Source organism: Hoplias malabaricus, chromosome 9, assembly GCF_029633855.1.
Source record: "Hoplias malabaricus isolate fHopMal1 chromosome 9, fHopMal1.hap1, whole genome shotgun sequence".
In the NCBI taxonomy this organism is placed as follows: Eukaryota; Metazoa; Chordata; class Actinopteri; order Characiformes; family Erythrinidae; genus Hoplias; species Hoplias malabaricus.
The window spans coordinates 19,412,764-19,440,745 of record NC_089808.1 but is presented as its reverse complement, the minus strand read 5'-3'; the positions used below and the strand labels follow the sequence as shown (position 1 = coordinate 19,440,745).

Sequence of the window (27,982 nt, the reverse complement as noted above, 5' to 3'; positions counted from 1 at the left end):
CTGCTCAAGCAGTGAATCAAATCTTAGTTTGTTGCCCATGTAGTAATATATTTTACCTACTATTTGTAATATATAACATATTCAGGTTCACCCTTACATTACTGGGCAAGCTATTACATTATGCACTTTTAATATAGTTACATTTAAAAGATTAAAAGTTATTACAGTATTTCCACTTCATTAAACAGATATTCTCTATTCATTTGACATAGAAATAAGACCCTAATATACTGAATTAAAAAGCTTGTTGTCACTGCACATTTAGTTGCCCATTTGAGTTCATTTGCTCCAATATTAGCAAGTTAACTGTATACGTTAAAAAAGTTCGAAATAAATCGTCCCCAGCATGTTTGTGGAAGTAAACCACAACGAATATCAAACTCCAGGATTTATCAGTACATAGCATAAAAGATGCAAAATGCTAGCTACATTTCCCGTCAGAAAAGTGCCTCGAGCGGTCAGAGGGCGCGCGCGCTCACGGTGAGAGTATTTAAAGGCGGGCGCGAGGTGCGAGGCGAGCACAAACGTGAGAGAGAGAGAGACACACACACACACACACACACACACACACACACAAATTGAGTGAGTGAGAGGAAGAGAGAGAGACGGCCTTACTTGTGTCTGTGGAAAATGAAGAACGGTTGGATCTTGTTGTTGGCGTTTTGTTTTTGGTCTTCGGTTGAAGGAACATTTCGACGTGAGTGAAATTTATTTTCTTTTGTCAAGTTATGGATATCTTAAAGGAGCTATTTTGTCAGGTATCTGTGGTGTATTCGATTTACCCTAATATTACATCGTTTACATTAACAAAGATTACTTAATGTTGTACTGTAAAGGTAAATGTAGATAACCAGTGTAATATTTCTTCACGTCTGAGAGGAAACGTGTATGTGATTTAGCTTCAAAACAATGAAAAATGTTTGTATATATCTTATACAGTGGCTGGTCAAAAAAAAGTCACTGTGGTTGGTCCTGCCCATCGAAGAATAGGGTAAAAGTGGGATTACAAAGTATGCAGAGCAACAGATAGACTATAGTCCCTTATTTATATATATATATTTTTGGAATTGGATTTTGCAATTTTTTTTAGCTCAGTTGAATGTAATGTTTAAAGATGGATATGCTTGTGTGAGAACAGCAGCTCATCTAATGTTTTTTTTTTTTTTAATTTAAGGATATTTCTATGGAGTTTGTCCCCACTCAGTGTTGAAACAATATTGTGATGGTCTGACAATACTCAGCCATTAGAACATTAGTAATGTCAACTTAGTTTTGAATCACAAACAGGGCTTGTGTACAGGAAATCATCCCACTTCATTTTGTACATTCATATGTTCATTAGGACGGCTTCATCCTGATCAGGGCTGAGGTGGGTCTGGAGTGTAACTGTAATCATTGGGGCAACACACACACTCATCAGTGGGCATTTTCACACAGCCAATTGTTCATTCATTGTCTGTAACCTCTTATCCAGTTCAGGGTCGTGGTGGGTCTGGAGTTTATCCTGAATCACTGGACACAAGGCAGGAACTAGTATACCGGTACTAGAAAAGTATCTCAATACTTTGTCATTAAAAACGGTACAATACCCATATACTGAGTACCGGTACTTTAAGAAGGAGTGTTTTAAAATAAGCGCAGCAGAGCTTTGACTACTCTCCCTCACTTAATGATTTTGCTGCTAGATTTAGTGACATTTCAGACCTCATAGCGAGTTATTTAAAAAATTAAAAACCCAACTAGCATCGGCGACTTTCTGTACAAACCTTAGCTACTTTATATAGAAGAGATTCACCGGGTAGCACAGCTTGTTAGAACTCACCATGAGCGGGAGAGACAGCTCTCTCTCCGTGGCTTCTCTGCTCCCGGAGACAGAGCTTCAGGAGACACAGCTCCCTCGACGCGGCTCGTCTGCTCCAGAGACAGACTTTTCCTGTTATTTCTTCCTGTTATTTTGGTATTGTCACAACACTAGCAGGACCACACCCTGGAGGGGGCGCCAGTTCTTCACAGGGCGACACACACACACACACACACACACACATTCACTCACACCTAGGGTCACTTTTGAGTCTCCAATCCACCTACCAACATGTGTTTTTGGACCGTGGGAGGAAACTGGAGCACCCAGAGGAAACCCAGAATGTTGTACCTGAAATGTTAAACTGAGTTCTGATTTTAGGCCTAGTTTTTATCGTGTTCAAATGTTACATGTGTGTAGAGTAGTTGATTATACTCTCCACTATTATAGTCTGACAAATATAATTACAGTTTAATAAAACAAGGCGACATTTAACTTGGCTCCTCTTCGTGTGTAAGCTAATGAGCTCATGGCATTTGTCTTATATTTCAGCATTATCTCTTATGACTAAAACCTTAGACTGATGTTATGTCTGACAGATTAACCACATTTCACAGTGGAGCTTGAAAGTTTGTGAACCCTTCAGATTTTTCTATGTTTCATGAGTAGGAACTTAATCATAATTAGATTTTCAAACACAAGTTTTAAAAATAAACAATAAGACAAAAATAATATACATTGTCATATATTTATTAAGGAAAATTATCTAATATTAGATTTCCGTTATTTGCGTTTTCAGCAAATTTTCCTGAACAAAATTACTGCATCATTTAAGGTGACTCAAAATCTGCAAGTTGGAAAATAAACAGTTATGTTTACTACAAATCAGACAAATGCATGGGCTAGGTGGGGTGTGGCCAGCAACAGCTTATTTGCATAATAAGTGACAGAGTGACAAATTCTGAAAGGGACTGAAACTGGCAAGAATAGATCTGGGGATCTCTTTATGTGATAGTGATTTGTGCAAGGAACTTCATGAACATGTTTTGCATAGCCCATAGACCTATACTAACTTTTTAAAAAAGAGGTATAATATGTCCCCTTTAATACAGACTTAAGATCAGGACTTTAATGTAGCCATTAACTACACCTATCTGACGCTAACGTCACACTTGTATTAAATGCAAATTCTAGAGTTTCATATGCCACTCACAGAGATGTGATATTGCACCATTTTCCTCACTGTTTTATAATATAGCAATTATAAAATACAGCTTAAATGTAAATGTAAATAAAACTTGTGTTGATGCAGTGGTTCAGTTGCACACATACAGCCTATGCAATTCCCAAGGATAAACATTGCTGATAATAAATGGACACCCTAGAACTACTGACTCTGGACGGTCACCATGCTCAAAACTAAGTGCAGCCAGTGGGGTTTTCGTTGGGCTTTGGAGCAGTGTTGTGCTATAATTGCATTCTCTGGAGTGATGGAACTTCTATCAATACTTCTGGGATGATCTGGAGTGTGTTTTATGATTTTTGTGATCCAGAACTTATCATGCAAGATCCATCCCTGACTTAACTAATTCTTGAGTAGATGAGTAAGGCTTGTGTACCTCATTCACAAAATGGTAGAAGCTGTTATTGCAGCAAAAACAGAAAGAGAAGTGTGTAATGATGATTACTTTTTAAACATTCTTAGGTTATTTTTATTATTTGCTAGTATGGTCCACACCCTATAGTTTGGAACGGGGTGGGGGGACTCATGTGGGGCGCGGTTTTGAGCGTGTGTAGAACCAGGCCCCCAAAAGTTACAGGGAAGCGATACGTTGGTGAGCTTCGAAAACATCACGGATATGGGTGCGGATGTATAAATGATGTGCTTGGGAGGTCCATCGGCCTAGTGTCTGAATGGTATGATCTGAAAGGCCTTGATGGTAAGCTGTAGAGGCAGCACCGATCCTGAAAGAGTGAGCGTAAAAATGTGATGGGTTAAGATTACTACGTGAAAGGATTTGTCGTAAGTGGGACTGAAACCAGTGGCGAGTGGCGACCGAACCCAATTCGGTTGTAAACAATGGATCGGAATGGGAGGCACCTTGGGATAATCTAAGCTGGAGGTAGCGTGTAAGAGGTTCATAGGGGCTTATAGGGGAAGGGAGTTTAAAGAGAAATATTTGAGAAGAATTGTGAAATTGGTCTGTTTTACTGTGTTTAATAGTAAAGACGAGTGTGTTTGTATCAAGTATGAGTAGGTCAGATAAACAAGGGTGAAGAGAATTATGGTGGATGGAAGACGGGGTTGTGAATTCAGAGCAACAGAGGAAGCCAAAAAACGCTAAAAGGAACACGGCTTCGAGGGTGGCATCGGTAGTTGGTGATACGTAACCGGATCGCAGGGTAGTTAGGCAGCTGTAAAGAATGTGAGAAGAGATTGGCATGCGTTGAGGTAGATGATGAGGTTCAGTTCTTCTTAATCCTTTAAGAAACAGAGTGACTTGGTGATGATTAGTAAACGGATGGGGAGAGCCGTAAATCAGTTTGAAAAATAAATTAATAGCGGCTGTATAGCTTTTTAAAGTGGATGAACGAATAGAAAATTGAGAGCTAGTGAATGAGAGGAATGCTGTGAAAGAGTGTAGATCAGAAGAAGGGAACGGTATAGAGTGTATATGATGGAAGCGTCAAAAGAACTGCCATCCAGTCCAGTAAGTAGACAAGGTGTTTGGTGCCAGAGATTTCAGGATTAAATCCTGGGATCTTAGCGTCAGATTGCTGAGTGTGTGGGAAGATGGAAGATGAGTTCCGAAAATGGTGGAACGGGAGTAGGATGCAGGTCGGACTGTGGAGCCAATAGCTTGAACTGAAATTGGAAACGAGAAAGAGAGTCAGCAATAGGGTTAATGTGACCAGGAATGTAAACAGCTTTTAATAGAAATTGATGGACGACAGAGTGCCAAGTGAGGCGGCGGACGAATGGCATGAGACTGAGCGAACTGGAGCGTCCTTTATTAATAATATGAACGACTGATTCATTATCTGAATGGAGAAGGATAACTCGACCGGTCCATTCATGTCCCCAAAGAACTGCAGCAATGACAGCCGGGGCCGATGGTTTTCTCGGAAGACAAAGGAATGCCCAGGCGATGGAAAGCAGCAGTGAGAGAAGTGATGCAGCGGGCCGGAGGGGAGGACGGCGAGTCAAGGACCAAGAAATCATCCAGGAGGTGTACCACATACGGGACATCATAGACGTTAAGAAGGATCCATGAAAGAGCCTCGGCGAGTGTGTCAAAAATCTTGGGGCTGCTCTTACAGCCGAAGGTCAGTCGAACTGCGAAGTAGAATTGTCCCCGCCATTTCACCCCAAACAGGTGCCAGAAGTCAGGATGGAGGGGAATGATTTTGAAGGCGGAGACCACGTCCGCTTTAGCCAGCCAAGTGCCGCGGCCAAGGAGCTTAATCAGTGATATGGCATCGTCGACCCGAGCATAGCAGAGGAAAAATTCCAAGCTGGGCACGAGACTGTTTATTGGGGGCACAGAAGAACCGCGCGGGGCTGATAAGTCAATGACGAGCCGCTTCTTACCAGAATATTTTCGAGTGGCAACGCCGATGGGGTTAATTCGGAAAGTAGAAAATGGGGGGGAAGAATAGGGGCCCATCATAAAACCCTCCGAGACTTCTTTGGCCAGAAGAGGAGTAACCACATCAGGCTCCGATTCGGCGGAGAGAAGGTTGGAGGCATGGAACGAGGAGACGGGCAGAACCACCAAACCTGGGGAGAAACCAAACAATAGACCATCAAGGAGATAACATACGAATGCAGGGTCAGGGTGGTACGAGAGGCAGCTTGCGAGCTCAGGAACGTTGACAGGGGTGGAGAGAAAACGGATCAGTCAGCTGTTACCGAACTTAGGCGGCCACTTGGGGCAGCTTGGCCGAGCGTGGGCTTGAGCGCAGTAGGTGCATACATGAAGGAACCTGCAGGAAGATGCAAAGCAGCCAGCGAAATTGAAATTATTGCAGATCATGGAGCCATTTAGAAAGAACAAGCGTCTACCGCGGGCATCACGGGAGCTAGAACTGGTGACTAGAACTGGGGGCCTGGTCAGGGATGAAAGAAAAGTTAGGGCCCAGAGTGGGCGCCGGGGTGACCTGGGAGCATGCAGAAGTGGGATGAGAAGGGTTGCCGCACAACCCACAGGAAAGTGCAGTTCGGCCAGCAAAAATGCGGCAGTAGAGTTCCAAGTCGAGTGCACCCCAGTAGGATGGAATATTCCACTGTTGCAAGCGGGCGGCGGCCCGTGCAGAGAAGAGCCGATGGTAGTCATAAAAACCAGAGCCTCCAAAACGGACTGCGAGGTGGAGGACGATGGCGAGGCAATCGTCCAATTCCTGCCTGCGGGCAGGGAAGGAGGAGCACACCACGTCGCGATAGAGGGAAAATGCGAGTGCAAATTCGGAAGTTGTGAGAAGCTTAGAAGCTCTGTGCTCTGAAGTCTTCAATGAAAGGGTCACGTCCCCCATGTCAATGGAGCGGGGTGCTGTACAGGAAGCTGAGGGAAGCAATAGAGAGGACAGGTCAACGTCCGCACCTTGGAGAATCCGCTGACGAAGGGTGGGCTGCACCAGGGGTGGATTGAAGACACGAGCATTGGGAGGAGGAGGAGCTGGAGCAGTGGTGAAGAGAGAGAATGTGGCGTCGGGAGCTCGGGGCGCCGGAGCAAGAGGTTGACTTGCAAAACCTGCGGAGATAGAATCGGTATAATAAAGAACGGGATACTGCAAGCCCGTGAGAGGTAGGGGTTGGGATGAAGAGGGAAGGGGTTGGGATGAAAAGGAAAAAACAGGGTAGGTGGAAGAAGTAGTAGCAGGGAGAGAGAGAGCAGGAAGATCAGAAGCACGTAAAAGGGGAGACAAACGAGAAAAAACGGAAGTCGGGGCAGGGTCGGGCCCAGTAGTGCAGACAGGAGCCAGATTTGTGGCACCAGCAGGGGGCACTGAGCCGGGGAGGGAGGCCCTCGCGGGGCGTCCTCGGCGCCGCGTCGCAGGTGCAAGAGCTCGTGGTCAGAGGCGAGCAGGTCGAGATCCATGGTAGCAGTTGGCAATTCAGTGACGCAAGCAGGAAGCGCAAGACTAGCGACTTGATTGTCATGGAGATTACGTGAGGTTGAAGGGTATAAATAGGCCTGGGGGGAGGAGCGTGGGCGTGGCCCAACTCCCAAAATTCTGTTATAGTATAACTTCAATTATTAAAACTACTACTAGTACTAATAATAATAATAACAAAATAAATAACTTTATGTGCACATTAAAGACCATTTTTTGGTTGCCTAATTATTCTAATAAAATAGAATAAAATTAAATATTCAGAGTTTGTGCTGCATTTTATGTAGTGTGCAGAGACTTTAGAACTGTCCTCATCAATCACAACACATCAAACACAACACATGCATTTATTTGAGAGCACAAAGTTAAACTGAGTTAAACAGACATGAAGAGTGAAGTAACAGTGAAAATAGTAATGATTAAGAAAGAAAGAATGGATAGAATAAGAAAGAAAACCAATCAAATATATCTAAAAACCAGAGCTTCTGCTCCTTGCTCCTGGGCAGTCGCACTTAATGTGAGATGTAGCTCTTTCTCATTTAAAGGAGCAGTCACTAAGATAATATGTGTACTACTAGTATAATATGACAATGGTACTAAACAGGGACAGAATTAGAGAGCGAACTGTTTTTGTTATATTTGTTCTCTACAACGGTTTCTGTGGTGGAGTTGCCATGGTGATTGAAGAAAACAGCTGTTTGATCCCCGACCTGGGCAATAATGACTCACTGTGTTATGAAGGTGTTAGTAAGTACAGCATGTCTGCCTCGAGAGGATGAGGTGTGCACTTCATCATGCTGATTACACCTGATCACACTGATTGGCTCAGACCTGCGGTAAACAGACTACAAGAGAAAACCTGCCTCATCCCACAAAGCCAGTACTTATTGCCGAACCTAACCTTAAAGTCTCATGTAGTCAGTGTAACAACAAAAGTAAATTTGTTTCTCTTAATCCGAGGTGATCTTGTGTGGACACAGCTGTGGTTAACTTCCTTTAAACATGGCGACCCTTGATGGGCCGGGATGTTTTACAGATTCCCCATGATCCTCTGTCATTTTCAGCTCCCTCACTAAATAGTCTGTGGCTTTGACTAATAGTACATTGGGCATTACTTGTACCTGGAAGAATGTAGGAGCCCACCTCAGGGTGTGGTGTAGTGCTGTGATAGCACTTATTTTCACTCACATTTGTTTGGACAGTTTTTATTGTTGTATTATTTTCAATTCAAATATTACGACAATTTCCTGTCTCATACACACTTTATAGCCAAGAGTTTATGTGCATTTTCTTATCCAAAATTTCTTCCGAAACCAAAATATTTATCCAAAGATGGCCCCCTCTGCTGCAGTAACAGCTTCTGCTGTTCCGGGAATAAATAGATAGATAGATAGATAGATAGATAGATAGATAGATAGATAGATAGATAGATAGATAGATAGATAGATAGATACATACATACATACATACATACACACACACACACACACACAAACACACACACACACACACATACATACATACATACATACATACATACATTAATTAATTCATTAATTATTGATCCAGAAATTCAAGTGAATGCTTTCAGATTACATGTTGATGTTAGATGGGGCTGTACAATGTGGGCAAAATTGATATCACAGTATATTTCTTAAATTAGGGTTGATATAAACTACCTAGAACAGATTAGAAACTTGATGCCACCAACAAACATAAACCTCTTAGCTTCGACAGTATTAATATTTTTAAACTTTAAGATTGACTCCAGTGAACTGACAGCAGCGCCTGGTTATGCACTTAAAACAACACTTATTTTCGCTTAGGACTCTTTGCTTCATCATAATTTGTAGTAATTGTATGTTTACTAAGTGAGCCCGCATCCACTGGTGGTGCTGTTTCACAACATACACATGAATTCTATCTTATTTAGCCAACTTATTTAGTAACTATGAAAACAGTGTTTTCTGTCAGCGATAGTATTACACTCACACTGCTGTTCTAGTGTTCTGGACTCTGCAGTTAAATATTAAGGGTAAGTTTAGAGTTAGGGTTAGGTTTAGGCAAAGTTTTAAGCCTGCTTATTCATTCTGGGTTGCCAGATATTTTTATGTCTATCATATACAATTAACAAATCCAGGAACTGGTGTTTTACTAAACTGTGTACATTTTAACCATGGTACCAGGTTGGGTTTGAGAGTATTATAACAGGCTTAATTCATATTATAATCCTTTTCAATTATACGTAAGATAGAAGAACTAGTAAAGTATACCTATACACTTTTTAGTATAGTTGCAGTACAAAAATAAACGTAGGTGTAAAGTAGCTATGTTTTAAAACTCTTACACATAAAATGTACTTAAAGTATACTTTTATAAATTAAAAAGTCAGAAATGAAATGATGAGGAGCTTAATACTTCCCTAACCAATGCCTGGCATTGAGCACTGTGGCCTTAGGCATATATGTAGACTTTGTCTACACTGAATGCACTCTAAAGTAGCTGAGTGCATGAATAAGAAAGGGTGTGTCTTTCGTGCATACTGTATATTGCACATAGAGACTATGCAGTGATGCTCTACAGAATACTACATGACATGAAAATTACATATTAATATATTCATATATTCATTTCTAGTTTCAGGGGTGTAATTCATTTTAGAGATTTCACTGTTCCACGTACTACACTGGAGCTTTATATAATTCTTGCTGTTGTTTTAAATGAAATGTTATCACTGCTGTTTATCTTTGTAGCTTCTGCAAGCTGTGTGTGTCATGGTAAAGCTCTTTACTGTGTAAGAGACTCCCAGGGGCTGCGTTGCGAGAACTGCCAGGACAACACTGAAGGTAGACACTGCGAGAACTGCAAGGAGGGCTACTACCATCAGAGAGCAGGAGAACGCTGTATGCCCTGCTACTGCAACACTGCAGGTGAGGGGTCTGTTGGTGAAGGATCACAACTTGAATATCCATCAATACCCCACTGGAATGGATAGAATATGTGGTCACTGTTGGATTAAAAACCTTGTATCTGCAAAAGGTAACTTTACAGGAGAAGGAAAAATGGCAAATATGTTATACCCTAATGAGATGAATCAGCCATCGGACAGCTTGTATTAAGTAAAGTATTTTACAGTTCTTAAAGAGAAATTTAACCAAAAAGTGTTTAATCACCATTCATTACTCTGACCACATAATAAAAACATTTTTACAAGGAACCTATAAATCATTTATGTTACAGTTACAATATCTCAGTAGTTGGGGAATATAAGCAAAATTTGTACACCTTGAGGATGTTTGATTTACCCACCCCCCACACCCCCTTTCCCTTATAATGTATTATTTTGCTTTATTTAGGCTCTGTTGGTCCAGGATGTAACAGCCGGGGCCAGTGTGTGTGTAAGCTGGGTGTGCAGGGGTCCAGGTGTGACCAGTGTTCTAACGGAGCTCCAATCACGGCCCAAAGATGTGAGCCACAAAGGTGAGCAAGGAATGTTATGAATATTGACTTCTGCACTGTGGATAAGTGCAGATATATTGAACAAAACAAAACAAAAAAAAAACGCTTAATTGAGTACTCCATTTTGTCTATAGACAAAACACTTGCTTCTGTAACGGCCATTCAAGTGAATGCACACCTGCAAGAGGTTACTCAGTTTACAACATCACTTCAGTGTTTGATCAGGGTGAGTCTGACGTTGTTTTATATGGATAAAAAGTTACAAAACATTTGGAAAACATTGCAGTGATTGAGTGAAAACTTTGTCACAGGGACAGATGGATGGCGAGTGGTCACTGCTCAGAATGTGAATCCTTCTCAGGTGCATTTCCGTTGGTCCCCTCTGCACCAAGACATTGAGGTCATCTCTAAAGATGTGCTACCTGTTTACCTCACAGCTCCAGGTGAGAATAGGGTGTACATTCCTGACCTCTCATTTAGATTCATAGTTATTAAGGCAATGACTCATACACTTTGCTTATGAATGTTTTATTGAATGCTATTAAAACAGATAAAAATACATCAGAAAGTTCAGTTGATGCAGTTGAAAATATGGCTGGACAATAATTCAGGAACCATATATATCACAATGTCAAATGTTTAAATAACAATTATATGATTTTTAAACTAATTTTCAATATTTCAATATACAGTATAGTTTCAATATACATTACACGGCAAGTTTCAGACATCATTATAAAGTTTTTTTTTTATATATATTAATATTGACAAAGCCAAGAGAATAATATTTGATGGTGATGCCATGTTTCTTGTTTGCTCTGGGCAGTTTTCTGTGGCTTTATATTGTTCATATTGGTATCGGCCAAAATTAAGAAATATATCAAGATATAAATTTTGGCAGTATCGTCCAGCCCTACGTGATTTACTACCAAATGGATACCTTTGTACACACCTGGTCCATAATTCTGCAGATCACACATATTTGCTGTCCCCACGTCAGGTATGTGAATAAAAAAAATAGTTCGTTGTTGCCTATCTGACATTCTCTGTGTTGTGTTGTGCTCAGCCCGATTCCTAAGAAACCAGATTCTTAGCTACGGCCAGCCCTTCTCCTTCTCTCTGCGCCTGGACAGAGGTGTCCGCTATCCCTCAACCTCAGATGTTGTGTTAGAGGGAGCAGGACTGAAGGTGTCTGCCTCCCTGGGAGATCTCAGGACCATCATACCATGTGGAAAGAAAATCACCTACACATTCAGGTAGTTATTAACAGTGGCATAATAATAATAATATTTTCAGAATTATTCAAGTAATCTAAGTTTTAGGAAGGCATTTCATTGAAAATAAATGTAATTATTGGTTAATTTTTAAAACTTATATTGCACTCCTTAGTGTACACTGACCATATATGGAAACTAAGCTAAAATACCAGTTTTTCACATACTAAATTTATGAGTCATGAAAATCAAAGTGTTAATATCAATCATTCAACTAGGATTCCATTTTATGTCTTTTCTAACTTTGCAAACTCTATTGCATGCTCTCTGGGCCTCACTGCATATAAATTATAGAAGATCCTACCATACAGGGAAAATCAGCAGCACCACACCTACCTACCTCTTGCTTTGTGTTTAACTGCAGGGAGCTTCTTAGAAATATATATTTATGTGAAGTTCAGAGGGTGCGGTGTGTCTGTAAGATCCAAGGTCTTGGCTCGTGTAGTTCTTGCAGAACCTGGTCTGTCACATGAGTGAAGCTTTTAAAGAACTTTAAAGAAATATAAAAAATATATATAAATAAAAACAAGTACTGACATGGCACTGATGGCACTGTGGAAATATGAAAGTGTCTGGGCTGAAATCCAAAGTGTTACACAAGGTGTTGATAATACGGTGCAATACACAAAAGGAATTTATTTTCTAACCCCTGCCAAAGGGCATGTAATATATGAGCTTGAAATGAGCTATTTTTATTTTTAGCACTTAAAATAAACATCTAAATATGCAGTAGTGGGCAGCACAGTGGCGCAGCAGGTAGTGTCGCAGTCACACAGCTCCAGGGACCTGGAGGTTGTGGGTTCATGTCCCGTTCCGAGTGACTGTCTGTGAGGAGTTTGGTGTGTTCTCCCAGTGACTGCATGTATTTCCTCCGGGTGCTCCGGTTTCCTCCCACGTCCAAGTTGGTAGGTGGATTGGGAACTCAAAAGTGTCAGTGGATGTGTGTGTGCATGTGTGTTGCCCTGTGAAGGCCTGGCGCCCCCTCCAGGGTGTATTCCCCCCTTGTGCCCAATGATTCCAGGTAGTTTCTGGACCTACCGCGACCCTGAACTCGATACGCGCTTACAAACAATGAACGAATGAATGTGCAGTACTGTGCAAAGTCTTGGGCAACTAAGATTATTATTATTATTAAAATTATGTGTGTTACTTGTATAAAATTATACATAATTACAATTAATACAAAAACATAAATACAGTAAAAGTAAGATTATTAATTTTGTTCTAAAAAGGAGTAGATATAGTAGTGGACACTTAAGTGTTTTGGACCTCAAAATGTGACCAATGATTGTACATGATGTTTAAGACTAGGGCAGTGCCATATAGTATTGTTGTCAATAGTATTGTCATAATTATTAAAAACGCAAAAAAAAATAATCTTGATATTAGTGATATTCAGACTATTTATGTAATGACGTCATGCAGTTACCCCTAATAGGGCATACATTCTTTACATGAGTCGTTTAGCCACAGTGAAGTGGAAAGTGGCTCTGAGGTGGAGGAATTTGCTCCAGAAAAGTTGAGTGGCTTGTGGAGGTGTTTTTTTTTTTTTTTTTAATAAAATATCAGATGTACTCTAAACCATGGTATTATATTATAAATGAAAGAAGCCTTTAATATTATTAATATATATTAAATATTTTTAATTATTTAATTCATATTATTATAACATGATATGATTAGTTGCAATAGTCTGTTTTTAAAATTAATACAAGTATTTTTCAGTATTTTGTTCGTATTGCCAAGAATATCGTTATCACCAAAATACCCTGAAATATCGTGATATAAATTTAGGCCCATATTGCCCACCCCGATTTAAGACTTTCTGATCTACAGTTTTATTAATAAATGTATATACTGTTATTTATTCCATAGGTTGGATGAACAGCCTGGCAGCAAATGGAAGCCTCAGCTCTCAACTATAGAGTTTCAGACACTGCTGAGCAACCTTACAGCCATCAAGATTCGGGCCACATTTGGGGAAGATGGTAAGTATGCTTAACAAGCTACGCTCAAATTTAATTTCAGAGGTATGGTTCAGAGATGAGTGTTTTCACAATGTATGTGACATATTACTTATAGCAGTATCAGAGTTTGGGTAAATAATATTTTTTAAAAAAGGGGTACGAAGGCGCTGCAGGTGGTGTCTCTGTCACACAGCTCCAGGGTCCTGGGGTTGTAGATTCGAGCCCGTGTATGTGTGGGTTTCCTCCGGTTGCTCCAGTTTCTTCCCACGGTCCAGAAACACGTTGGTAGGTGGATTGGCGACTCAAAAGTGTCCGTGGTTGTGAGTGAATGTGTGAGTGTGTGTCGCCCTGCGAAGGACTGGCGCCCTCTCCAGGGTGTGTTCCTGCTCTGGACCCACTGCGACCCTGAATTGAATAAGCGGTTACAGTCACTGAATGAATGACTATTGGTAAAACCTTCACTACCAATAAATGATATTGATAATATATTTGCTATTATGTAGATGTTACAGCTGTACACAATGTCTCTGACACAAGTCACAAGTACAGCAACTTAAAAATATTTGTGACTAACTGCTGCCGATAGCCCACTTGTAACGTTCCTGACATGATTTGCTTCATGAATCTAAGTGATCTAAATCTACATTTTGTGTTCCAATATCTTAATCTCAGGACGTGGTTATCTGGACAATGTGACATTGGTTTCGGCTCGGCTGGGTCCTGGCATTCCTGCAGATTGGGTGAAGAAATGCCGCTGCCCAGCAGGTTATGAGGGCGAGTTTTGTGAGTTGTGTGCTGTAGGGTATAAGAGACGTTTCCCTGGTCAAGGTCAACAGAGCCCCTGTGAGCCATGTACCTGTCGGGGAGGAAGCTGTGATCCGGAAACTGGTAAACTGCTCAGCAATTCAGCTGAGAAAACACACACACAAACACATGGCTTCTGTTGAATAAAATGTTATTAATTTTATTAACATCAAAATTCCAATCTGTAAATCATCTAAACCAAAACTCACACCTACTTTTGGATACAATATTATCCCCAGGAACAGAACAATGCTTTTGCAGCACTTTGTTTCTTGATAGAAATCACATTGTTCACAATTCTAGGTTATTCTTTGTTGAATATCAAATGACAAAAGAGTGGGATTATGTTTGTATTATGAATTAAAATCACACAAAAAATACTTTCAACATTATTTGTATGTACACCTTCACTACTTCAGTAACATTTAATATTCCAGTTTATATTATATTTTACTATTAGGTACAAGAAAGATTATTAAACGATTCCAAATGTTTGAATAATAGTGCATTCATTTTCATTCGTTATATTACTATATTACATATGTATTCCTTTTATTGCTTCACATTAAATACCAAAAACCCTACATAACCCTACATGAAGAAACAATTTTTGTTAAGATTTTCTTCTGTGCATGCGCTTTACAGGAGATTGTTACCCAGCTGATGAGACACCTAAAGGACAGCCCTGTCCCACTGGCTACTATGACAATCCTCGGCAACCTGGCACATGCTTGAGGTGTCCCTGCCCCCAAGGCTATTCCTGCTTGATTACACCAGGGACCTTGGATGTGATTTGCAAATGCCCTGAAGGGACCACAGGTGAGTAACGTGTAGATAAAAATGTCATTCCAGATTTATAAGTAAAGAAACAACTCTATTGCTTTGTTTAATACATGTATTAATAAAGATTATTTAAATGAAGGCTGAGTCAGTGTGAATATGCTGCAATGTTTATTTTCTTGCGCTTATAACAGGCTCTCGCTGCCAAAAGTGTGACGACGGTTTCTATGGCGACCCCCAAGGAGAAAATGGCCCTAGGCAACCATGCCAACGCTGTCAGTGTAATGGACACATAGACCCCAATGCCGTGGGCAACTGTGACCGCTTCACAGGAGAGTGTTTAAAATGTCTGAACAACACGATAGGCTTCTTCTGTGAGAACTGTGTGGAAAGATTCTACCACAGCAAACCCACAGACACCTGCCAGGGTAATGTGGCCAAATCCAAATAACATATGAATGAATCTCATCAGTCAGTGACTACCCAGATACTGCAGCATACGTTAGAGCTTGATTCAAGGCATTGCAATGTGTAGGTGTTAAAAAATGGCTTATTGTTTGTCTCTATCTGCAGCTTGTAACTGTAACCTGCAGGGGTCAGAGTCGAGGTCCTGCAGTGATCAGGGACAGTGCAAATGTAAAGAAGGTTTTGAGGGCCGCAAATGTGAGAGATCCGCATGTCCATCCTGCTTCAACCCTGTTAAAAACAAGGTGCGGGAAATTCATGATTTTATTACAACCTCTAAAGGCATCTTAGGTCAAGCTCCATATTTCAGATCAAATAAAAACCCAAAAATATTTAACAATATTAATATATGGACTAAGAGGCACTATTCTTTTGCAATGTTTTGTCTATTTCCTTTTATTATTAACAGCTTCTTTGCAGATTCACATCCTTTTAGACTACACTAATGCACTCTTACACTTCTGGCAATTTGCCCCAATTTGTATTTGTATGTTACAGTATCCCACATCCTCTGTGTCCTGCAAGAGTAATGACCCATTCACAGACAGGCCTAGTAGGAAATGAGGTTTAGCCAGCACCAGAGGCTGTGATATTTAGGCAGGCGAGATGCAGTGTGACAAGGGGGATTAGTGAGAGTCTGCCTCTACCTGCAGCTCACTAATTTGTGACATGTCTCGCCGTGATGTTAACAGCAGCTCATCCACTCACCTGTCTAAAGAATTAGCTTTCTGGGCAGTGCCACCAGTCATTTAAGACAAATGGAATAGTTGTCATTTTGCTTAGCGCCGCTTTGACTTTAACACTTAGTCATTTTCTTTAACACTGCTTGATAAACATGGTCTGAGTGTTTAATCAGCGTGTGACAATATACTAATCTTGAATTAAATGGGAGCATTTTAGTGATGCATTTCTGGACATTTTATAACTGAATACTGCAGTTACAGACTTTGCAGTGAGTAGTTTAACTATTGCTTGTCTAAAATGTGGATATAGTAATATATAACTGACATGTTACTTCATGTCATTTTCTTTTGCTGAAATAAATATTATAATTTAATTAATTATCAGTGTCTGGTAGAATACCCTATTTTTATGACACTAAATATACATATAAATGTAGTTAATGAGATTAACATGCAAATTAAAACTTGCATATTTGAATGTAAAAAAAACCCTAAACATAACATAGCATAGCAGAAAATTTCCATGCTTTGCTACCATAGATAAGAAACTAAGCTGTGTCTTTCCCAGTGAGGAGTTTTCAGTCTGTAGTAGAAGTGTTTTATTTTTTCCTGTTGAGGGTGATGTAACTCTAGGTTGCTGAGGAGATGATTTTGTGCTCTGGATGTGATGTGTGGGCGGAATTAAATGTGGCATTAGGCCAGAAATCAGCGAACAGCATTGACACTAATCTGCAAAAGAATCTCCCCAGGAGTAGACGTCAAACCAGATTCCCCTAAAATGGAATCTCCTTATTTAACCTTAACTTTTAAAACACACACACACACACACACACACACACACACACACAAAAGAACATTGGCAAACTAGTATTAATTTGTTTCACAGAAGAGAATTGAGCAGAAGGACTAATGGCTGTTTATTGGTGTTGTTGTGATGGACAGATGGAGAAGTATGCACAGAAACTCCTGGAGCTGGAGGGTCTTTTTAACAGACTGGGGACTGGAGGTGCAGTGGAGAAAACACTCAAAGCTTCTGAAGAAATGGTGCAGTCCATGCAGGAGAGAGCAGCCACTCTCAGTGGTAAGCTAGTTCCTCATTGTCTTACATGCAAAGCAATCATCAAAAGTGGGAAGAGTATGCTAAAAGGATTTGGTAACTGAATGTGAACAGCTAACATGGAATTCACTAATAAACGTGAGTAGTCATAGAAGTATTAGGATTTAAGAATTCTCAGGAAAGCCAATTTCCTGTGCTTGAATAAATGTAAGTAAACACTAATCACATTTTGCTAATTATTGTACCCAAGTCCAGCTACAGAGACATGCTTTCTCAGCTGAGTCATATTTGTATCTAATTATCAAGTCATTTATGAGCTGAATCACTTGAAAGCTGAGAAGAGAAGGGGGAGCTCCAGTTCTCAAATTCAGAAACAGTGCTCAGTTCAATACAAGGCACCTAGTTTAAAATCAATCTTTTTTTGTCCTTACACCAGATGTAGTCCTTTAACACATGTGTTGCTTATTTAGATTTATACTGGAGTTTCAAAGTAATGGTAGCTTATACCCACCAATTAGCACTGTGCAAACTGCACGCCCCAATCTTAATACTCACACACAAACCACGTTAATATGTGTTCTCTGACACACTTGCTAATGTGGGCTCTGAAAGCATGAGATTCATGACATTTAAAAAACAGACCTACAGACACAAATCAGATCAGATTTCACCACCAAAAACTAATCTTTAAATTACATCCAGTAACAAAACTAAGAAATAGATACAAATAAAAAATACTAGCAATATACTCATTTAATTATCACTCTTCTGTTATTTAGACGCAGAGAGGCTTCTTTACAGTAAACTGTCAGCCCTCAGCGATACCCAGGCGAGGCAGAAGGGCAGAATACAGGATGTCTCTAAGACCATAGACAACATTGTGCAGCAGGATCAGCAGTACACCAAAGAAGTGACTGATATACAGAAACTCATCCGTGACATCAGACAGACTTTGCTAAAGGCCTCGCAGGATATAGACCAAGTTGTAAGTTTTTTGAATATATAGTTCTCTGGTTAAGCTACCAGCTTCTTTTATGCCCTTATTGATGTAGAGATCTAAGAAATTGAAGATGATGCAATTGTATTTCAGGAGTTCCCCTTAAGTGATGCCGGTGATATTTACATGAATATTTTGGTTCAAAAAGCCATGGATCTCGCTGACCAGTAAGTGAAGCACCAGTTTTTTTATGCTTGGGTCAAATGTGTGTCAAATAGTTGTAATACATTATTTTAATACATTGAAACTTCCTTTGAAACTTCCATTAAAAGTTTTTAAAGTTTTAGGAAGGATTTTTCCTTTTCCTATAAAGTTTCTGTTTTGAAGATACATGTTTTTGATTGGACAATGACAGTTTACTCAAGCACATTCAGGTTTATTGGAGAATTACATTAATGAATGTGTACTTTGCCAATTATTTTCAAATATGTATAATTTTACTTCTCAAATATTTTAGAGAATAAAAACAAATGTTTTTTCACTCAGTTCCATTTTAGTCCTTCATATATATGTTTGTTTCTGTTTGTATATTGTTTTTTATGTGTGCTGCTTTGTATTTGGCTAACACCTTGGTTTTTGCAATTTCTTTTAAATAAAAAGGATCAAACAGGATTAGCGTTTCTTTTTTTTCTGACAGAAAGACCCACAGCTTAATTTGACCTTATGTACATGGCTGACATCACTGTGTTTTTCTTTCTAGGCACCAGACTGAGGCAGCAACTGTGGAAAAGACAGCCCATAGCTCTCTCTCAGAGGCCGAGAAAGCATTGGCTCTTGTGGGCAAGATCGTCAATGGTGAAAACAAAGTCAAACAGCAGATAAAGGGCCTCAAAAACCAGTGAGTGACTCAGGCAACACCAGGCCCTCTAATCATACCCTCAGCAGTCTGCACCAGAGTCAAAATTGTTCAGTGTCAGGACACTTAAAGTAATGGACTTTTCAATTTCAGTTTTCAATTGAAAACTCTGAATCATATTCGTATTGACAGAAATATATATATATATATATATATATATATATTTTTTTTAAAGGCAATATTGGAAAATTTAGGCAATGAGAATTATTAGTCAATGTTATAGAAACAGTATATCTACTATAATATTACAGCTTCAAAATCATTGTAATACTCCACTGATATTGGATATGGAGAATCTCCAGGCTCAGCACTGCAGAAACTGCAGTATGTAACTTCTGAAGGAGGGTAGGAAACCAGCCCCCACCCTGCTCCCTCTGACAGTGATGAAAAATGTATTACACTCTGCAACTGTAGGGGGAAACCAAGAGCAAATCTACGAAATATTACATAGTGCTCCATTAAATGCTAACCTAAATAGCATTTATTTCCAATTTCTACATTTGTTTACATTGTTATTTACATGAACAAACATGAATAATAGATGGTGTAATACCTTGCTGTTTTTGTGGCAGGTATCAGGAAGACATATCTCTAGTGGATAGCATGGAGAAGCAGGCTGCTCTTGTAAAGAATAATGCTCAGGCAGAAAGCAAAGTGGCACTGGACACTCTGAAAAAAATATCTGACCTGGAGAAGAACCTTCCCGCTCCTCAGGTACTGAGTTATGAGTGATAATGATGACAGTGAGTGTGAAGGTATTATGAAGTGATACAAAGGTCCTATATTGACTGTGTGGGGTGTAAACATTCAATAACCTGTAATGCAGCATATACAGTGAGATTTAAATAATATTGATTATGACATTAATGATTTGATAAAATCAAAAATCATTTACACTGTATTTATAAAATGTGCTGACGCTTTTTTAACCACTAATTCAGCAACATTAAGGTGCACACACTGAGGACAAAACCGTTCAAAAAATGGACATCAGCCTAAGTGTTGCAAGGTCAATGTCAGTTATGACCTAAAGCAGGTGATTTTCTATTCTGTTGGGTATTGAAGCCTGTGAGCCCAGATGAGCTCAGGCAGCAAGTAATTGCTACTGCTGCACATAACCCACAGCAAAGATGGCCCTGTTCCACACACGTTTTCATGTTTATTCATTCATTATCTGTAACCACTTATCTAGTTCAGGGTCACGGTGTGTCTGGAGCCTACCCAGAATCACTGGACGCAAGGCAGGAACACACCATGGAGGGGGAGCCAGTACTTCACATGGCGACACATACACACACACATTCATTCACACACTCACACCTATGGACACTTTTGTGTCGCCAGTCCACCTACCAGCGTGTGTTTTTGGACTGTGGGAGGAAACCGGAGCACCCGGAGGAAACCCACGTGTACACAGGGAGAACACACCAAACTACTTGCAGCCACCAAGTGACGCAAGTGACTCATTTGAGCCCATAATCTGCAGATCCCTGGAGATGTGACTGAGACACTACCTCTGTTTTCATTTTTGCAAACCTAATTAGGAATTATTTGGTATGTTGTCACCAGCATAAATTAGTTTCCAGTAGCTAGAACAAAAGAATAGTAGGTTCTTTGTGTATGTGTTAGGCTAAAGAAGCTCCAGAAAGAGCACAGAACCTCAAATAAACTGTTCTAGCCCTGCTGTAAACTGTGATTAATCGATGACTCTGTCCTGACTCTAAAAAGTCTAAAAAAGTAACTTCACCCTCCCCCTCAGCCCCCCTGGCTTAGATGTATAAAGCTCCCTCAACACTAGAATGTGGAAAAGTAGAACTGTGATTTCTGGAGTGATGGAGCTTTGTCTGTAGTGTTTGTGTTTCAAAGCTTATCATCAAATATCTGTACCTGACCTTACTTAGATTCTCCAAATCGAGTTCAGACAAATCCTCAAATATTTCAGTATCTATATTTTTCCTATAGAAGTTCAGGGTATTATTGCTGCAAAGGCGCCTTTGAATATGATTAATTTGATTAATAACTTGACAAGTGTAGTCAGATGAACAGAAATCCACACGCTTTTGGAAATATAGTGTATTATAACACAACTCTGAAATGAAGTGCAATTAAGAAGAGAAATATTAAAAGAAATGTGAGAATCAGCTGAATCATAATAATGAGAGAGTCAGAAATCTGGAGCAGGTCCCAGTAGATGTGGAGCTGTGTGTGTGTGTGCGCTCAGATTCTGGTGTGTGTGTTTATGTGCATTTGAACCATTAATGAGCTGATTATGAGTTATCATGCTTTCTGACTCTACAGACGGATATTACCGGACTGGTTACCAGATTGGACACTCTGAAGGATTCATTAAACGGTAATGTGTCAGGATATGAGGCGCTGCAGAAGGATGTTACAGCTGACCGGAAAGAGGCAGGAGACCTGCTGAATAAGATTACAAGTGCTCAACAGGTATTGATCAAACTCACCTACACAAACATATTGGCCACATGAGTTTTAAAGGAGCAGTCGGTAATACTGGCAGCAACTGGTTGAAATGAGCTTTGCACTCTACATTCAAAACAGTGGAGAGTTATTCCTCCCCAGCAGCAAAGCTGATGCAGGTTGCCAGTATGAGAAAAACTGCACAACTGCACACAAACTTGCACAAAGATGAGTTCAAGAATTTTGGACTGTTAAAGCTAAAAAATATATGCTGTTATCAAGCTATTTACACAGAAAATCGTGCATCATTTCAGTAAAACACATGGTTTTGTCATACCTAGCAACCTGTGTTGTGTGACCTTTACTGCGATTGGACCGAGGGTGGGAGCACAGGCCATAACAACAATAGATACCGGCTGTAGCACTGCTGTCACACATGCTAGTGTTTCAAGTTAACATGATTCCTTAATCTCTGATGATACTTTCATGACATTGTATGATTTTAGTACAGCAAATATATTACAGATTGCTCAGTACCACAATTGAATAGCCTGTATTAAACCATAAGTAATACTGTGCACAATGTAACCCATTCTGCTTTGTTTCTAAGGTGCAGGACAGGTTGCTTGCTAGGGCTAATGCAGCCAAAGCCGAAGCGGACAAAGCTGCAAAGCTTTTTGGCAAACTGGACGGTGTGAACGAGGCTCTGGAAAAACTCAAAGGTGAGGACAGGGTTTGGGTCACAATTTACATCTAGTCACTTTATATGTCTTGACTGTCAGGATTATATTGTTACACCTAAAAACACTTAAAAATGATTTAATCTCATTGCTCAGACATTTCAGGAGGTGGTGGTCAGATGTTTCTGATATTGTTATATTTTATTGGTTTAACAGCGATATGTGACATAGTAGCTTGCCTACCGACTATTGCAGAAGCTTCGCCCTGGTCCTTGTGTTTTCAGTGAGGAGCACAGCATGGAGAAATAAGAATAATTATTAACAAATAAGTGTGAAGGCAAAGCTGCAAATCTACATAAACCTTACAGAAGGGTGTGCAAATATGGACCACAGACATTTATCCCCTTACCGTCAACAAACCGAGATTAAAAATTACCCATTTTTCCTGGATAATGTCCTCCTTTTTTGGGCTGCAATGTCCTACGTTTTGAGGTTACGGAAGTAGCCACCTACACCAATTGTAAAGGCAGCCACTGCTTAAGGCACATTAAAACTCTTCCCAATACAATCAAAACCTAGCCCAGCACTCCCAAAATCTTCCTTAACGCAATAAAATTTCTACTGTGAGAGGATAATTTCCAGTACAAATAAACTCCTCTAAATACACTGAAGTCACAGTCTCAATACAACCATCATAAAATATTCTGTTTTTACTGTTTTACTTTTTTTTTTTTTTGTAGGAGTTGTTTTCATGAACAGCTGATCTTATTTTTGTTTGTTTAGGATTTGAAGGCCAGATCGATAGTAGTAAAACTTTGGCTGATGAGGCCTTAAGTAAACTGCCTATCATCAGTGCCACCATTCAGCAGGCTTTGGCCAACAATGAAAAGACTCAAGACATTCTCAGCGACCAGAGCAACTTCAAGGATGCCCTGGACACCCTGGACAAGCTAAACAGCACTCTGAGCAAAGTGGAGGTATGAAAAACTGAATATTGTGTTTTAGGTAGCACTTTTAATAACTTTCCATGCACACATCATCTTAAGCCATAACATTACCATAAACTCTTTTTTTCTATGCCCTCTCTCCATTTTATCAGCTCCACTTACCATATATGTGCACTTGGCAGTCCTACAATTACAGACTGTGGACCATTTGTTGCTTTGCATGTCTTTTTAGCCCCATTTCACCCTGTTTTTCAATGATCAGGACTCCCAACAGACCACTGCTGGGATAGAATTACTAGAGTGGTGGATCATTCTTAGCACTGCAGTGACAATCACCTGTTGTTCTCCCTGTATGGGAGTGGGGAGTGGATCAGACACAGCACCTATCACCTGAGCAAGTGTCCTAACACAGTGACTAATACAAACAAAAACAAAAATGTCTCTGACTTCCTAATAGAGTCAAGAGTGGCCAGTGAGTCTACACATGTTTAAAACCACCATCAGCACTGCTGTGTCTGTATGAACAGTGCTACAGACACTTACACACCACCACCACCGCTTCAGTGTCTCTGCAACACTGAGAATGATCCACCACCCAGATCATAGCTCTGTGGTGGTCCTCTGCTGGTCCTGACCATTGAAGACCAGGGTGAAAGGTGGCCAACAAAGTACGCAAAGCAAGAGATGAACTACGGTCTGTTATTGTAAAACTACAAAGTGCACATATGGTAAGTAGAGTTGATAAAATGGACAATGAATGTAGAAATGGGAGGCCATTTTACTGTTTTGGCTAATTGGTGTAGATTCAATATCTTCTTTGGGATATTGCCACTGTGTCTTTAAGCAGAGTTCCCCAATACAACATGCAAAGTTTTAGCAGCAGGCAAAACACAGCCTAAATTTAGCATGCGTATGGAAGAATGAGTGCTTTCTTGAAAAGACTGAGGGCTTCTTTTTCAGTCTATTGCCCTCACGCTTCAGTGGCTTCAATGAATGGAGCGTCTTTGGAACAAAGATGCACTGACTGAATGGAGCCGCAAGGCCACTCTAAAAAAAAACAGGGCATGCAAATAATGAATTGATAAATTAGCTCAAGTGGCTGCTCTCTGTGTCTCTTCGCAGAAAATGTCTGCTTCCCTCCCACCCTTCTCGGATGTGTTGAGCACAGCCACACAGCTGAAGGGAGGGATGGAGGGCCTGAAGGCTCAGGCAGATGCCAGCATCAACCAAATCACCAAAGAGAACAAGAACGCAGACAAAGATCTAAAACTCGCTGAAGAGGTAAGACGCCACACCATGTGCACTCAAATGAAACTGCCGGTTTATCAGTGTGCATGTTGATCCATTTTTTTGTTCTCATTTCAGATTAATCAAAATGCCAAAGGAGTGTACGAAGGTGCGATCAACACCAGACAAGCTGTTGGAGATGCTTTCAACAAAGTCAAAGACCTTCTAGACTTACTTGGTGAGTCTGATGTATTGAAATGCACTGCATGGTCTTTAGGAACCAATGAACATGAGTAAGAAAACTAACCTACACATTACAAAATACACAATACACTCAGTATCACTTATATACACACAAATCAGCCATGACATTATGACTACCTCCTTGTTTCTGCACTCACTGTCCATTCTCTCAGTTCCACTGTCCACTGCAGTATTTCGTAGTTCTACAGTTTCAGACTGTAATCCTATTATTGCTCTGATTAAGACCCCAGCAGGACAGGTAGGATCATTTTCAGCACTGAACTCAAACACTGACGTGGTGGTGCTGTGTTAGTGTGTGTTGTGCTGGTGCGAGTGGATCAGACACAGCAGTGCTGCTGGAGTTTTTAAACCCCTCAGTGTCTGAACTGAGAACAGTCCACCGACCAAAAACATCCAGCCGACAGCGTCCTGTGTCACTGATGAAGGACTAGAGAACGACCAACACACACTGCGCAGCGACAGATGAGCTACTGTCTCTGACTTTACATCTACAAGGTGGACCAACGAAGGAGGAGTGTCTCACAGAGTGGACAGAGAGTCGACACAGGGTTTAAAAACTCCAGCAGCACTGCTGTGTCTGATCCACAAACTAAAACAACTATGTCAACTATGTCAGTGGCACTACATCTCTGAGAATGATGCACCACCCAAATCGTACATGATCTGTGGTGGTCTTGACTGGAGTGAAAGTGTGCAGACAATGTATGCAGAGCAAAAGATAAACTACAGTCTAGAGTGTAGAAACAAGACATGATCATAACGTAATGGCTGATTGTTACATGTCCCTGCGAAGGACTGGCACCCCCTCTAGGGCATGTTCCCGCCTTGCTGCCGGACACACCGCAACCCTGAACAGGATAAGCGGTTACAGACAATAAATGCCTTTCGCTGTGTCAGATTAGTTGTCGGGAGGCGGATCAAGACACAGTTGCCAATCCACCTACCTATGTGTGGTTTTGGACCGTGGGAGGATATTCGGAGCACACAGACACAGGGAGAACACACCACACTCCTCACAGACAGTCACCCGGAGGAAACCCACACAGACACAGGGAGAACACACCACACACCTCACAGACAGTCACCCGGAGGAAGCCCACGCAGACACAGGGAGAACACACCATACTCCTCACAGACAGTCACCCGGAGGAAACCCACACAGACACAGGGAGAACACACCACACTCCTCACAGACAGTCACCCGGAGGAAACCCACACAGACACAAGGAGAACACACCACACTCCTCACAGACAGTCACCCGGAGGAAACCCACACAGACACAGGGAGAACACACCACACTCCTCACAGACAGTCACCTGGAGGAAACCCACACAGACACAGGGAGAACACACCACACTCCTCACAGACAGTCACCTGGAGGAAACCCACACAGACACAGGGAGAACACACCACACTCCTCACAGACAGTCACCTGGAGGAAACCCACACAGACACAGGGAGAACACACCACACTCCTCACAGACAGTCACCTGGAGGAAACCCACACAGACACAAGGAGAACACACCACACTCCTCACAGACAGTCACCCGGAGGAAACCCACACAGACACAGGGAGAACACACCACACTCCTCACAGTCACCTGGAGCAGGACTCGAACCCAGGAGCTGCGTGACTGTGACACTACCTGCTACACCTAGTTCCGCCAAATGAATGTCATGAAAGACAAAACTATTGTGTAATCTGATCCCAGCATTAAAACCCCTCCATTTTGCCTAGTGTTAGGTCTATCTCAATTGTTTGTGTGGTAAGAGGGGTAGGGTGAAAGATTAGGGATTCATTGCCCTTGAAACTGAAATTTTACAGCAGCACACACCAAACGCCAAAGCGATATGAATGCCTTGTGAATCATTGGCGTAATGTAAATGTAATTTTGAAGTCCAGCCATGGTGTGAACAGGCTCTAAAGTCGATGTGCATTTCTCACAGGAAAACCAGGTGCTGTTGATGAGAATAGGGTCGTGGATCTGGAGAACGCTATCGCAGACAGCCGCAGCAGTTTGGAGAAAAACCTCAGGCCCAGACTCAAGGAGCTGGAAGACAAAGAAGTTCAGCAGCGGGTCGCCATAAATCGTATGATCAGTGACATAGACACCATCCTTCTCGACATCCAAAACCTGGAGCAGATTCGCCAGAACATTCCAAGAGGCTGCTATAACACAGCGCCTAACGAGAGGCCTTAATGAACTTGCCTTAGCAATGGATTACAGATCCAAATCACTGCAAAAATAATAAATAAAAAATCTCAGAATTAGAGTGCTGCTCTAACTGAGCCTTGAGCAGCACTTTCACAGGTTTGTTACAGACAACCCTAGGCCACGAAAGCATTGATATTTTAATTTTGAATAGTGTTTTTTCTGTAACTTTAACTGCTGGTGTGTGTGCACTGAAGCCCTGAAGTACAAGGGGAAAATAAATTTGAATGTATGGTTCTGAGACACACCAAAAACAGTTGGAAAAATATTTCTAGCATCACCTGTACAATTTTAGCCATCAAAAGCATAGTTTTTTTTTCCTTCCAATTTTTTTTCTAATGAGGTGCGGCTGTTTTGACCAGCAGGTGGAGGTGGAATTATTTTTTCCCATCATGCGTCGCCAGAACATGGGGGAATTTTTTTGAGGAGCTAGGAGCTAAGAATCAGCACACTGTACCAGCTTTGACCACAAGGGAGCAGTCCAACTGCAAAACTAGCACCTCACAAACCTTTTCCCCATGTTCTGGCGACGCATGAGGGGGAGGGGGGTAATGTTGTTAGTCTTTTTCCCCCCTCTAACCCTCAGGCGAAATTGGATAAGCGGTTACAGATAATGGAATGGAACCCTCAGGCGCACTTCACTAGAAGGAAAAATATGATGGCTACAATTGTACACGTGATGCTAGAAATAAGTTTTCAACTTTTTTTGTGTGTGTGATATAGGCAGAAAAAAAAATGTGGAACTTAATCTCAAGAACATATATTAAAATTGGTTTCCCCTTGTACTCAAGGGCTTCCATATGAGTGAGTGGTTGTAACTAACTATATTTATGTCTTTGTTTGTATTAATATCAATGTGATGTGCACAAAATAAATGAGACCATTTGTTTGTTTGATAACCAGATATTTATAATGTCAGTAATTAAATCTTAATATGCTGCATCTGCGACTGAAAATTGTACCTTAAAAA

General features: G+C 40.8%; 1 protein-coding gene across 1 annotated transcript; it reads left to right on the top strand.

Moving 5' to 3' along the window:
- The first annotated feature begins 562 nt into the window (after positions 1-562).
- On the top strand, positions 563-27,970 carry lamc2 (laminin, gamma 2). Its single transcript, XM_066681657.1, has 22 exons — positions 563-697; positions 9,670-9,846; positions 10,273-10,396; positions 10,510-10,601; positions 10,687-10,818; positions 11,442-11,631; positions 13,525-13,637; positions 14,289-14,504; positions 15,066-15,239; positions 15,395-15,628; positions 15,774-15,910; positions 17,291-17,429; positions 18,185-18,390; positions 18,496-18,569; positions 19,103-19,240; positions 19,831-19,972; positions 21,557-21,706; positions 22,290-22,401; positions 23,143-23,336; positions 24,429-24,587; positions 24,672-24,771; positions 26,747-27,970. The coding sequence occupies exons 1-22, from the start codon at positions 631-633 to the stop codon at positions 26,998-27,000; spliced, it is 3,324 nt and encodes a 1,107-aa protein (XP_066537754.1). The 5' UTR covers positions 563-630; the 3' UTR covers positions 27,001-27,970.
- Positions 27,971-27,982: the final 12 nt, after the last annotated feature.